The sequence below is a fragment of the Leucoraja erinacea genome, chromosome 5 (assembly GCF_028641065.1).
Source record: "Leucoraja erinacea ecotype New England chromosome 5, Leri_hhj_1, whole genome shotgun sequence".
NCBI classification, from domain to species: domain Eukaryota; kingdom Metazoa; phylum Chordata; class Chondrichthyes; order Rajiformes; family Rajidae; genus Leucoraja; species Leucoraja erinaceus.
The window spans coordinates 74,306,406-74,321,730 of NC_073381.1; the positions used below are offsets into that span (position 1 = coordinate 74,306,406).

Genomic DNA, 15,325 nt, shown 5'->3' on the forward strand with positions numbered 1-15,325 from the left:
CGAGACAGTGGAGGCTGTGCAGAACTTCAGGTACCTCGGGGTCAACATCAGCCACGACCTGACCTGGACCGTCAACATCACGGCGACGGCCAAGAAAGGACTTCAAAGGCTTCACTTCCTGAGGTGGCTTGAAGAGGGCACGTCTCCCACAACAGCTGCTGGTGAGCTTCTACAGGTCAGCCATCGAGTCAGTTCTCATATACAGTTCTCATCACAGTATGGTACTCTGGCTGCACCGCAGAGAACAGGAAAGCTCTCCCACGCGTCATTAAGACTGCTGAGAGGATCACTGGCACCCAGCTCCCCAGACTGGAGGACATCTACCGGACCCGCTGCATCCGGAGGGCCAAGGGCATCATTAGAGACAGCACACACCCTGGACACTGCCTCTTCACCCCCCTGCCCTCAGGAAGACGATACAGGACACTGAGCACCCGCACGACAAGACTAAAAAACAGCTTCTACCATAGAGCTGTGACACTACTGAACTCTATCCCCCTCCCACACTGATTCCCCCCCCCCCTCTCACACACCCCGCCCATACACCTATATGTTTATAGTCTAATTTTTTAATAGTTATTTTTTAAACATATTTTTATACTCGTATTCCTGTGCAGCTGGAGGACTGTCTTGTTTTGGTGTCTTGTACTATGACTATAAAGATTATTATTATTATTATTCACTTGTGATTCATAAGTTGTGAATGTATGAACATGAGTATCTCATTTATCAATCCTGTTCGCTATGCTGGTGCTGCCTAAATGAACTGATATTCCAGTTGCATCTGCAGTGCTTTGTCCATTGGTTTGTAACTAGGATTATACCTTAATGTCCAGATTTCATGCTACGTTAGACTATCAACCACTCTGTTAAACTAGGAGGAAGCCGCTCCCAAGCCTCGCACCAACATATTGTGATATCCTGGTCTGATCCTGAGGTTTAGTTTTTTGGCAAAGTATTACTAAAATTTTGATTAAAACGGGAATGATTAAACAAGAGAATAAATTAGCAAAATGGATTAAAAGAGCTATTACAAGAATATATGTATATTAAAAAAAAGAAAATCTAATCTGAATATTGGTGTCCTGTACACAGAACAAGCAATTAATTGTGTAGAATGAGGGAGCAACAGATTTGTTGAACAAATATTCTGAATCTGACTTCAGTGGATAGTGAGAAAGGTAAGCCAAAACAGTGGGAACTAAAGGGGAAGGTTATTGCCATTATTAATTTAGATTTTTAGTTGTGGATATTCAGCTCGGAAACAGACCCTTTGGCCCACTGAGTCCACGACAACCAGTGATTCCCGCAAACTAGCACTACCCTACACACACAAAGAATAATTTACAATTCAATTAACCTACAAACCTGAACGTTTTTGAGTTTGGGAGGAAACGGGAGATTTCATAGAAAATCCACGCCTTCACGGGGAGAATGTTCAAACTCCATACAGACAGCTGTTCTCAATTGTCCTTAGTCGGGATCAATCCCAGGTCTCTGGCACTGTAAGGCAGCAACTCTACTGCTGCGCCACTGTGCCACCCTAGAGCACCTGTAAATACCTTTGTTACAATAGATGAACTCATTGTTCTATAGAGAGCCAAATGCTGTGGGCCCGTTGGCCTATATCCTACGTTCCAGAAATTAACAACAGAACACTGTGTAAACCATAATATAATTAGGAAGTTTACTAATTATATTTTACCGAAAGGCAAAAATGCTTCAAAATGGGAACTCTAAGGATGATGGACATCAAGTTGGACAATGGGAACACGGAGGATGCAATGTATTTGGATATCATTAATGGTTTATTGTTCTCACGTGTTTAGTTTAGATTTGGTTATTGTCATGTATGCTGACTATGGAGAAAAGTTGCATGCTAATCAGTTTGTGGAAAGACTATACCTGAATACAATCAAGCTGCCCACAGTTTACAGTTAAAGGATAAAGAGAATAATGTTTATTGCAAGTTAGAGTCCGATTAAAGATAGCGCGAGGGTCTCCAATGAGGTAGATAGTAGTTCAGCACTGCTCTCCAGTTGTTGGTAGGATGGTTCAGTTGCCTGAAACAAACTGGAAAGAAACTGTACCTGAATCTGGAGGGTTGTTTTTTCACACTTGAATACCCCTTGCCTGTTGGGAAGAGGAAGTGGCCGGGGAGAAACTCATTCTTGATTATGCTGCTGGTCTTGCCAAGGCAGCGTGAGGTGTAAATGGTCAATGAAAGGGAGGTTGGTTGTGTGATGGTCTGCGCTGCGGCCACAATTCTCTGCAATTTCTTGTGGTCATGGATGGAACTGTTCTCAAACCAAGTTGTAATACATCTCGATAAAATGCTAAGATGTACATTTAAATCCCTATGATTTATTGCCATGACAGCTGGGAAATTGTAATTAATTAAATAATATTGAATGTAACGGTATTATTACTGAAGTGATATGGAAATCTAGTAGATTGTCAAAAAAAACACATCTGGTTCACAAATATCTGCTGTCCATAATCAGTTGTGTGTTGTTGGCTCAAGAGGCAATTCAAAACCCTCAATATAAGATGATGGGAATGGGTGAAAAATATTGACTTGCTTCTGGCAACTGTATCCAGTCATGAGAATGTCTGCTCCCTGCATGGTGTTGAGTCACTCTTTAGATGGAAAGATATGACGCAATCCTATCTCAAATCTATAAAATTCCACTGTAAACATTTGGCACATCTTCAGATCCGAAAAGTAAAAGCTACTGATTGCGCAAATCTGAACTAAAAGCTAAAATACTAAAACATTCAACATATCAACTAACTCGAATATCTTGTGTCTGTTCATTCTTGACCAACATTAGGAATATTTGTTACCGGGCATGTTTAGCTTATTTATTGTCACGTATGTCGAGGTGCAGTGAAAAGCTTTTGTTGCATGCTAAATGGTGTACCAAACTGCCCTGCAATAAAACAAATGCTTGGAGGTTTTTTTTTTTTTCCCCTCCCACCCCCAGCCCTGGACTTCCAGCACAAAACTCCCAGAGTTGTGTGTAGGAAAGAACTGCAGATGCTGGTTTACACCAAAGATAGACACAAAATGCTGGAGTAAAAGACAGCATCTCTGGATAGAAGGAATGTGTGATGTTACGGGTCAAGACCCTTCCCTTGAGTTCTGTCCCAATGTTCCCATGCGTCTGGAACTCTAACAGAGGGTAGTTGAGGCCAGTTCATTGCTATATTTAAGAGGGGAGTTAGATGTGGCCCTTGTGGCCAAGGGGATCAGAGGGTATGGAGAAAAGGCAGGTACGGGATACTGAGTTGGATGATCAGCCATGATCATATTAAATGGCGGTGCAGGCTCGAAGGGCCGAATGGCCTACTCCTGCACCTAATTTCTATGTTTCTATGTTTCTATGTCCCATGCGTAGCAGGTTGAGGTCAGCAAGATTTCCCCTTAGCCTCTTGTAAAGTTAAATATTGTATATGTCAAATGAATTTGCACTCGGATTTCCTCACCTGCACACAGATTGCCTCTAGCAATACAACTGCAGAAATTAGGATGACATAAAGATGACATTTGACTCGAGGATGTCTTGAGTATCACGGTTATAATTGCTGCAAATTTCATGGGCTCTAAAGAGGAGACATAGGGAGTGCAGATGCTGGAGTCGGGAGCAAAAAACAAACTGCTGGAACTGCGGAACTCAGTGGATCGAGGAGAATTTGTGGGGCCAAAGGGAAGGTCAACATTGCAGGTCAAAACTCTATATCACATCTGAGATTGTAGAGGGAAGATGGCCATTATATAGAATAAAGAACGAGGGGCGAGTCTGATGCTAGTAAGTTTGTGTTTAGTTTATCAGCACATGTACCGAGGTACAGTGAAAAGCATTTGTTGCGTGCTATCTATGCTGTACGTCGCATCTGTAGAAGTTGTTGAGAGCTGTTTGGAACATGCCAAACTTCCTTAGCCTTCTGAGGTAGAGGCATTGATGTGCTTCCTTGTCCATTGCTTCAATGTGCGTGTTAGAGTAGTGAGAGATTGGATCCAGATAAGCGATGGAGCGATGGACAGATGGAACTAGGTGGGGGAGTGGATAGGAAATATGAACCAAAGGGAAAGAAACATGGGTGGATATGTTTGTGGGTGAAGGGCAGGTGTAACAAGGTGGTTGAGGGTGGGGGAAGTCTGACTAATGAGGAATGGGGAGATGGAAAAGGTGATCAAAGGGAAGGAGAATCTGGTTGCACACTTGGGTGTCTGTTGGAAGCAGAAAAAAAAACCATGGGATGTGAATTAACTGGAATTGAAAAATTCAATGTTCATATCCGTGGGTTGTAGGCTATCCAAGTGGAATATGTAGTGTTGTTCTTCTCGCTTGTGTTTGGCCTTCGTGTGGCGACAGAGAAGGCAGCTGACAGGGAGTTTTATATGAGAGTGGAAAGGAGAGTTGAAATGGAATATATCCGGAAGCTCAAGGTAGACCGAAATAAGGTGCTGTGCAAGACAGTCGTGTGTTCGACACTTGGTCTCACCAATGTAGAGGAGGCCACACTGTGAGCACAAAATGCATTTAATTTACCATTTTGGAGGAGGCTACCATGAATCGTTGTCTCTTCTGGAATGAAGATTTAGTTCCTTCGATGCTAATGGGGGAGGTTTTGAAGTGATATGTACATGCTTATCTTGGACAAAACTGCTTTCAAGAGGCTGATGGGATTGCCAAAGTCAATAAGATCCACTCTAGGTGGCTGTGTGGAAATTATTGCTCCTTGATCCCATTTTATATTCGGTAATGGTCACTTATGTTTTTCAGTTTTGCCTCCCTTGACAATTCCTTTGAACTTGTCTGAATTGCATCTGTAGGTCAAAGAAACTTTGAGTATTGTCAAAGAAAATTGAGTGTTCTTTGAACTTGTGCACGGTTAATTCTAAAGAACCTTATTTGGAAGGTAAAACTGGGCTCAGCTGTGCCAAACCATTTGAAGACAAAGATGTGTTTATGATGTGTAAGAAAGCACTGCAGATGCTGGATAAAATCAAAGGTAGACACAAAATGCTGGAGTATCTCAGCAGATGAGGCAGCATTTATGGAGAGAAGGAATGGGTAATTCTGTCTTCTCTCCATAGATGCTGCCTTACCCGCTGAGTTACTCCAGCATTTTGTGTCTACCTTTGATTTTATCCAGCATCTGCAATTCTTTCTTACACATTTTGTGTCTACCTTCGGTGTGGTTATGATGATCAGTTCTCTCTCCTAAAACCATGATGTGGGAGGACTACTTGGGATAGGAAATGTAGATCTGCTTCAACTCTGACTGCAGCAGCTCTGACTGAAGGCAAATAATGATTTTCACATGGCCAGTACACCAACACCACTTGAAGTTCAGCCATGTGAAGGCAAGGATCGTTCATAAATGCCATACAATATTTTGACAGATTCGACCAACTTGACTTGGCCATCCCCCTTAAGGTATGAGGACAATATCACTTCTGACACTTATGACCACGGATACTATGATGATGATGAGTATGATGATGATGATGAGTATGATGATGAGTATGAGGAGGATGATGATGATGATGATGATGATGATGATGATGAAGACAATGAAGCACTGGGGGATAAGGAGGAGCATCCCCAGATCACAATGATCTCAGCTGATGATCCAAAGGATACCTCAGGTCAGTTGGAATCTGGTGTTGCACCTATATTGCAGCTAAAAGAACTTCAGTCCTCCAGAGGTGTGTAAATTCTGCTTGGGTGTGGGCCATTGCAACCAAAATGGAACACTGACATAAAAGTTCAGTGGAGCTGAATGCACTGCACTAGATTCAAAGTAGTGCAGATGAATTGCTGCTTCACCTGGGAGAAGGACTCTTTGGGTTCCTGGGTGGTGGAAAGGGAAGAGCTTTACAACAAGGTGTTACATCTCCTGCAGTTATGTGGACAAGTGATGTGGTGAGGGACGTAGTGGCTGCAGATGGAAAATGAGACCAGGTGTTCATGAAGGGAACTCTCCCATTTGAGATGCTGGGAGTGGCGTATGCGTTTGGTCTGAAAGGTGGTGGGGGAGATTGTTAACTGCTGACGCAGGCCATACATGAATTTAGAGAGGATAGGAGGCCAGAAGAAGGTGTCCAGAAGATTCTGGTGGAAAGTCTAGCAGATTCTATGCTCGTAATGGTGGGTGGCACGGTGACGCAGCGATAGAGTTGCTGCCTTGCAGCGCCAGAAAGCCAGGTTCGATTCTGACTGCGGATGCTGTTTGTACAGAGTTCGTACATTCTCCCCGTGACATGTGTAGGAATCATTTGGGAGCTCCCATTTCCTCCAGCATTCCAAAGATGTACTGGTTTGTATGGTAATTGGCTTGGTAAAATCGTAAATGTGTCCCTGGTGTGTGTAGGATAGTGCTAGTGTAAGGGTCAGCATGGACTCAGTGGGTCAAAGGGCCTGTTTCCACGCTGTATCTCTAAACTGAACTAAACCACAAATAAATGGGCACAGAGGCAGTGGACGAAGAGCTTCATTTGTATTCCCTTGCAACATATAAGGAAGCAATTGGGCCTACCGGTTCAATCAACTCCCATCCCAGATTCTCCCTTTGACCTAAACTTGGGGACAATTTACAGTGGGCGGAAACGCACATTGTCACGGGGAGAACTCCACGGCAGCACTGGAGATCAGGATTGAACCTGTGAAGTATTAACTCTACTGGGCGGCCACAGTGCCATTCAATGTCATGCTGAGGGCAGAATCTATACATAGAAACATAGAAATTAGGTGCAGGGGTAGGCCATTTGGCCCTTCGAGCCTGCACCGCCATTCAATATGATCATGGCTGATCATCCAACTCAGTGTCCCGTACCTGCCTTCTCTCCATACCCCCTGATCCCCTTAGCCACAAGGGCCACATCTAACTCCCTCTTAAATATAGCCAATGAACTGGCCTCAACTGCCCTCTGTGGCAGAGAGTTCCAGAGATTCACCACTCTCTGTGTGGAAAAAAAAAAACACAGGGAAGGAGAGATGAAATTCAGGCTCTGCTGAGGTTCTATTCATTTGGGATCGGGGAGGTGAAGGTGAAACTGCAGCAGAAGCTGATACTGAGAAGAGAAATGGGGATCAGAGGAAAGTGAAGGGAGAGAAAGATCCAGCAGTGTATTAGAATTTAAGACCGGTAGAATTTAAGACCTGTAGAAGTTTACGATCTTTGACTTCTGTAAGGAAGGAGGATAAAAATATCACATTATCAAATCCTGTCAGGGAAAAACTGCATATCACCAGTGGTTGATGGTGTTGCTGCAAAAAATGGTCAAGTGCATTTGTAAGCTAATAAATCGCGTTAAACATTGATCTTGGGATGCTATGAGTAGAAAATTGCTGAAGAAACACCCAATGGTTTGATCATACCTCTGTTCCCGAGTGGGAACCAGTTGGATCCATGAGACTGAGCTAGAGGCAGAGATAAGTCTGGAGACACTTTCCCACAGAACCTGCAGGTGATGCAACGCCTACTTTGTCATCTCTCGGCATCCAGGGACCCAAACGGCTCTTCCATGGGTGTAAGCAGCATTTCCTCAGCACTTCTGATCAAGTGCACAGCATTCTCTGTTCATAATACAAGAAACCAAACACAAATTGGTTGACATCATTGGATAATACATCTGTTCACTCTGTAGGGAGGCCTCAGTTTCCAGTTCCCCGTCACTTGAATTCGACATCTCACTTCCTGTCTGACGTTTCTGTCTTTGGTCTGTGAAGCTCACCATAAACTTGGACGGCAGCTGAGTCTGTTTAGGCACATTTGAGCATTAAGGATTCACTCAAATGGAAACATTTTCAGATCTCAAGAGCACTTGCTCATTCACTTTTTGTTTCAGTAACAGCTCTGCATTTCACAGCTCTACCGTTTCAATTTGATTATTTTCTCTCTCTTTGCTAATCTGTTGTCCAAGCAGCAATAAGGCAAATGGCTTCACCCAATCAGCAATTTTCCTATTTTGCTGTGCATTCTCCCCCCCCCCCCCCCCCCCCCCCCCCCCCCCCCCCCCCAACCTTTTCTACAGCTTGAAGCTAATTTATTTTCCCCTTTTCCCTGTTCTCATGATAGGTCACCTTGATGAAACGGGAAATTTGTTTCTTTTTTTCCACCATTGCTGACTAACTCGCTGATTGTTTCCGGCATCTTTTCTTTATTGATTTTTCAAAATAAAACACTAGTGCACCGGTAAAAAGCATGAGGACATTAAAAACAAAACAAATGTTACTTTCTTGAAAGGGTGAACTGGTTTCTTGCTGTCCACAGTTTACTGAACAATGCAGTTACAAGGCATGATGCAATTTCAGTCTTCTCATCTAGCACGGATGCAAGGCTGGTGGGATATAAGCCAAGTAAATAAAAGTTGCTTTGTACTTGCCTTTGACCAGAAGAAATAAGCAATTGGGTTACGTCACATTCCTGTGGATTTTCTTGACCCAATCCCACTGCAGTCCATGCAACTTGTTCTGTAGGAATAATTTATTTAGGAACTAAGGAACGATCCAAGGCACTAAGGCAGCTACTGTCTTTTCAAATGCCACTAAGTCGTATGCTGCTCGAGCTACATTGCTTTCTTTGTTTGACATGAGCTTCTGCCTGGGAACAGTCTTCAGTGTGCTGTTTTCATGTTGCATGGGCCGAATATGCAAAGACGCTTACTTCTACAGTTCAACCTTAGTTGCCTACAATAAAAACTCTTCAAACCTGGACTGCAACCTGACCACTCTCTATGCGGCTATAACATTGTATTGTCACAGGCATAATTTGTTCTGCTAAGCCCTTTTAACATAAAGTTGTTTTTTTTTAACATTTTGAGTTTGCTTTGTGCTGTTTGTTTTTATACACCGCCTTCCTAAACCACCTGTCTGTGTCGCTGATCAATAATGTGAATGTATATTGCGAGATAACAGGAAGATAGAAGAGCCAGTGGAATCGGCAGAGGCAGCACAGAATGACTAAATATGTACAAATTATCCAAGCAGGTAGATAAATGGCAGGTGAAGTTGACAGTAAATCTGTGTGATGGTCCATATCAAAGGGGGAGAAGTTGGGTGATCCACCTCCATTAATTGGAAAAAGTCCGAACATTTAACATATCCTGATGCAGGGCCTCGGCCTGAAACGTTTGCTTCTACAGATGCTGCTCAAGCTGCTATGTTTCTTCAGCAGTTTGTTTTTGCAAAATGTTTAATGTGCCAAAAACCATTCAGAATGTCTACCAGCTAATTCTGAGCATGTGTTGAGCTTGCTGACCCCATATCCCTGCGATCAAGAAGATTACCGGCTTCCACTATCTTTGCATCTGTGCTTGTGCCTCAGTCCATCTTCTGTTGAAACCCTTATCGTTACTTTTGTAGTCACCAAACATAACAATTCTAGTTCTCTTCTGGCTGACTTTCGTTACACCATTGATAAGTCGGAGCTTATTTAAAATATGGCTGCTCATCTCTTATAACAAGGAAGAACTACTCATCCATCACCTTAGTCTTGCTATAATACATTGGCTTCCTGGAAAAAAACACATCTAAATGTTAAAATGATCCTCCTTGTTTTCAAAGTCCTTTTTACTCCATTTTCATAAGTTATACGAGCAGAATTAGGCTATAAGGCTTGTCAAGTCTACTCTGCCATTCAATCATGGCTGATCTATCTTTCCCTCTCAACCCCATTCTCCTGCCTTATCCCCATAACCCATGATACCCATACTAATCAAGAATCTATCGATCGCCGCCTTAAACATTTACTTTGACTTGGCCTCCACAGCCTTCTGTGGCAATTAATTTCACGGATTCACCACCCTCTGACATCCTTACTAGACTTCAGAAATAGTCTGATCTTCTATTTTGGATCTTTGTGCATCTTACACTTTTTTTTTTCCCCTCAAAGGCTGTGCCTTCAATCATGCAATGCTAAATCTCCAGAATTTTAGAAATTCTAAATATAGAAATGTAGACATAACGACATAGCTTTTTATCACTATCTTTAATGTCACATTTCATTTATTCATTTTCCAGGATGTAGTTGTTACTGCCCGTCCAACATTTAAAATTCATAATAAAACTACACCCTCTCTCATTTAACCAATTAAAAGTGTCAATAGCCTATAATGTAATGCCACCTTTGGTATCTCATCAGCTTTGTGATGATTGGTATGATGACAGTTCTAAAAGACTCTTTATAAATCAGTAGCCTTTTAGCAACAATTTGTACTTGCATAACACCAATTAATGCATAAAATATTATGAAATCCTTTACAGAAAATTAACGTAACACCCTGGATACTATTTCTTTGAAAATTCAGCAATCCTTTAGACCGTACCCAGACGTGGCATCGAAGGACGAGATGCCGAAGCAAAAAAGTGGAAACCAAATAACCGAATGAAAACAACGCTGAAAAGCCAATTCATTGAAAGGGCGGATCGGTTAGTTGGCATTTCTGCAATCGGCCCATTCGGTTAGTTGGCTTTTCTGCAATCGGCCCATTCGGTTAGTTGGCTTTTCTGCAATCCGTCCATTCGGTTAGGGCTTTTCGGCGTCATTTCCGTTCGGTTATTTGGCTTCCACTTCTTCGCTTCGGCATCTCGTCCTTCGACGCCACGTCCGCACACGCCTTTAGACATGGTTAAATTGTACTACATTGTAATTCCATCGGTGCTATTGTCTATATGTTTCAATTGTGATAAATTGCCTATGTTCTTATGCTGTTGATCAACATTTCTTCCTTTGTGCTTCAGTTCCTGCAGTTGTGATTCCAACGGTATCGATCTTTGTCATTGTGGTCATTTCAATATGTGTTCTAATATACTTTCTCAAATGTAAAAAGAAGCTGGCATTACCCAAGTCTTTGGTGAGTATTACATTTTTTTAAAATTGGTACTATAAGTATATAATGGTGCTTATGGTTAAGTAAAACCTAGAAAACAGGATAGCTGCCAGAGCTGAAACTGTTAAAGGCTGTTAGCATATAATGTGCATTTGACAGCACTAGGCCTGTACTTGCGGGAATTTACAAGGATGAGGGGGGCCACTGAAACTTGCCAAATAGTGAAAAGCCTAGATAGAATGAATGTGCACAGGATGTTGCCACTGGTGGGAGCATCTAGGACCAGAGGCCTCAGCCTCAGAATAAACGGACGTACCTTTAGAAAGGAGATGTGGAGGAATTTCTTTAATCAGAGGTTGGTGAATCTGTGGAATTCATTGCCACAGACAGCTGTGGAGCCCAAAAAATATATTTAAGGTGGAGATTGACATATGTATGTTCAGTAAGGGTGTTGGGGGTTATGGGGAGAAGTCAGGAGAATGGGGTGAAGATGGAAGGATAGATCAGCCATGATTGAATGGTGGAGTAGACTTCATGGGACAAATGGCCCAATTCTGATCCAAAAACTTATGAACTTAGGAGCTATAGAACCAGATACAATTATGACATTGAAAAGACATTTTGACATGGATAGACAGGAAGAGTTTAGAGTTATGGGCAAATGGGACTAGCCCAATATGCCAACTTGGTCGGCATGGATGCAGTGGGCCAAAGAGCCTGTTACCATGCTGTATAGATCTATGACCGGAGTATAATTTGTTAACAATTATTTTTGTTATATTAACCATTCAGCCAGTATTATTGAGCTACTTTAAAACATATGTGGGTGCATTGGCCCCAACAGATTGCACAAAGAGAGGCAACTGCAGATCGGCCTGGTTGTAATTTAAGGGTAAGGATGAGATATTTAAAGGGCAAGGATGAGATATTTAAATGAAAACATTTGAGGCTGGGAGTTGGTGGTTGGCAGGTTAATTGATTGATTGGTTACAGCAAGATCAAGTGAGATTTGAAAAGATAATCAAGTTGAAGGGATATGAAGTAGAGGGCGAAATTTTAAAAGCCAGCTACAAATTATTTGAGAAAAATAGTCAACATTTTGAAAGTGAAAGTAGTGTTTTAATGGGTTTTTCCTCGGAGATGCTGTACAGGATTAAAATGTGTATATTGTTAAAGCACAGCTCTGAAAATTTTGCTTGGGCTCTTCTATATATATTTTTCTAGGTAAGGTGAAGGGGAAAATAGTTAATAAGAACCTGAGGGGCAACCTTTTACACAGAGGGTGGTAGGTGAATAGAACAAGCTGCCAGAAGAGTTAGTTGAGGCAGATACTATCACGTTTAAAAAATAATTTGGACAGGTACATGGATAGGATTGGTTTTGAGGGATATGGGCCAAACACAGGCAGGTGGGACTGGTGTAGATGGGGCATGTTGATCGTATTGGGCAAGTTGGACCAAAGAGCCTGTTTCTATGTAGTAATACAGGTTTTTATGCGTATTCGTTTTTTTTTTTTAATGCATGTGAAAATATTTTAAATGAGATTATTTGGCATTTAAATTTAACTGCAGTTGTCGTCTAACTTCCAGGCACACATCATTGTGAATGAAAAAATATACCATGTGATAAATCCAAAAACTGAGGAGAGCAGCGAATGTGTGCTCATAAAACCGGAGGAAATGACGAAAGATACTGAAATCGATTTGAATCGCGAGCTACAAGAGGAAGTTACATATTCTTCGGACAATGTGGGCTGTCATACAATTAATGCTGATGAAAGCAACAGCAACCTTGTAAATGCTGACTCGACCGATCTATATGCAGCTAAAATGAATATCAATGGCATCGATCTAAAGTGTGTCAGCCAAGACGATATCGAAGGAGGTATCAGTGATCAGGACAGCAGTCGCGATTCATGCCCGACACATCTTGACAGCATGAAACAAAATTTTACTCCAGCCAATTGGGGTTATGATAAACCTCAGATTCTACTCGATATGGTTTAAATAACTATGCATTTTACGAACTAATACAAAAAGAAAACATCTTTCTCTGCCATGGTGGGATGCATCTTGCTGAGCACATGAGACATTAATTTTGTTTTCATAACAGATGCTGTCATTGAACGCTCAGTCCTGCTAAGTTCCAGGTATTTTAAGGACTGATCATCTTAAGATGCTGCTTGGAAATATTGCTGTAGGTTCTGACCACACAGACAGTGGATAATAGTAGATTATACTTGCACATTCGCACAGTCTGAATGCTCTGTTGAATAACTAATTATTAAGTTATTTGCCTTTGTAATGGGAAGGCATTGAACCACAATAGTACACATGGTGCAGTAGAAAATAAATTTGCCTTCTAATTAAAAGGCTCGTGCATTCAAACCCCACACAAAAGATTTGAAGAAAACATCCAGTCTAGCACTTTGCAAACGTATTGAGAGAAAATGGCATCATGAATGCTGCAACTTTAAACATGATATTGAATACAAGTTGTTCTGTTATAACACCATTGCTGGGGGGGGGGGGGTTGGTGCTAAATGGTTTCAGACTTGTTGGGCCATATTTGGAGTATTGTGTGGAGTTCCTGTCACCCCATTACAGGATGGATGTGGGGGCATTGGAACCAGTGCAGGGAAGGTTTACCAGAACAATGCCTGGATTAGAAGATATTTGCTACAAGGAGCGGTTGGGTAGATTGGATGATTTTCTCTGGTATGCCGGAAGTTGAGGGGATACCTGATGTGCATTAATAGGGTAGACATAGAAACATAGAAAATAGGTGCAGTCAGAACATTATTTCTAGGTGGAAATATCATGTACAAGAGGGCATAGCTTTAAGGCAAGAGGGACAAAGTTTAAAGGAGATATGCATGGCAAGTTTTATTGTTTACATTTATGAGTCATACAGCATGCAATTAGGCCCTTCAGCCCAACTTGCCCATGCCCACCAAGATGCACCCCCCTCCATCTACACTAATCCCACCTGCCCGTCTAACCCATATCCCTCTAACCCTTTATGTACCTGTGCAAACATCTTTTAAATGTTACTATAGTACCAGCCTCAATTACCCCCTTTGGGCAGCTTGTTCCATATACCCACCCCCCTCTGTGGGAAAGGTTGCCCCTCACATTCCTATTAAATCATTCCCCTCTCGTAAATCTAAGTCACCAGGTTCTTGATGCCCCTTCTCTGGGTAAAAGACTGTGCATTTCCCTGATCTATTCCTCTCATAGAGATGCTGGGTGCCTGGAATGTACTGCCAGGGCAGGTAGTGGAAGCAGACATGATCAGCCATGATCATATTGAATGGCGGTGCAGGCTCGAAGGGCCGAATAGCCTACTCCTGCACCTATTTTCTATGTTTATAAAGGTGGCATTTGGATGGCTTTCTGATAGGATGGCTTTCAGATAGGCACATGGATATGGAGATACACACTATGTGCTTAGTCGAGAGCTTATCCTGGAGTTATAGCACAAGTACTTTGTATTTTAATTGTAATTTATTCTTGGCATCGTGTTCAACAGAAGGACCTGTTTCAATGTTCTAAGTGCCAATGGAAGTGATGGCTGACAAACTTAATGGCCTGCACTGAAACTGACAGACTTTGTTCTTAAGGGACTTGGTGTCTGCATGGGGTTTACATGTGAAGAGGTATTCCAATACTAATTTTTTTTTTTTCCCCAGACAACTTATTTTTCTACTATGTAATTTCCAAAGTAACCTTTAAATAGTTCTGTAGTTCCATTAAAATTTCATTATAAACAAGTTAGCCTGCTTAATATAAATAGTGAGACGCCAGAAACTGTAGATGCTGGAATCTTGCGTAAACCACAAAGTACTGGAGTAACTCAACAGGTTTAAGAAGGAACTGCTGATGCTGGAAAATCGAAGGTAGACAAAAATGCTGGAGAAACTCAGCGGGTGAGGCAGCATCTATGGAGCGAAGGACATAGGTGACATTTCGGGTCGAGACCCATTTCCTTCACTCCATAGATGCTGCTTCACCCGCTGAGTTTCTCCATCATTTTTGTCTAAGAAGGGTCTCGACCTGAAACGTCACCTATTTCCTTTGCTCCATAGATGCTGCCTCACCCGCTGAGTTTCTCCAGCATTTTTATCTACCTCGTTCAGAAGACTGATAACTTCATTAACCAAGTCTCCCAAATACTGTTTAATAATTCATCAGTTGTGTTTTGTCCAATTTGCATTATGAGAAGTAGGTAGGAAGGAACTGCAGATGCTGGTTGAGGTCTGTCTGATGAAGGGTCTCGACCCGAAACATTACCCATTCCTTCTCTCCAGCGATGCTGCCTGACCCGCTGAGTTACTCCAGCATTTTGGATCTATGTGTTGTGGAAACGTGTGTCAAAGTAGAAACTGCAATACATTAATATCAGATTGGCAACTCTTGCGATATTTTTGTTTTTTCTTTCCTTGAAGTCAATAATAAAAAAGAAAATATGAATTTGGAATGC

General features: G+C 42.0%; 1 protein-coding gene across 2 annotated transcripts in view; it reads left to right on the top strand.

The window, feature by feature from the left end:
• Positions 1–13,214, top strand: part of LOC129697409 (interferon gamma receptor 1-like) — a 31,336-nt gene extending 18,122 nt beyond the window's left edge. The window contains exons 6-8 of one of the 2 annotated variants that reach the window (XM_055635917.1): positions 5,414–5,659; positions 10,755–10,867; positions 12,433–13,214. In XM_055635917.1, the coding sequence (XP_055491892.1) occupies positions 5,414–5,659; positions 10,755–10,867; positions 12,433–12,849 (776 nt within the window). In that variant the 3' untranslated portion in view covers positions 12,850–13,214. The remainder of the gene's footprint in view (positions 1–5,413; positions 5,660–10,754; positions 10,868–12,432) is intronic. The other variant, XM_055635918.1, reaches the window with a different exon arrangement.
• Positions 13,215–15,325: the final 2,111 nt, after the last annotated feature.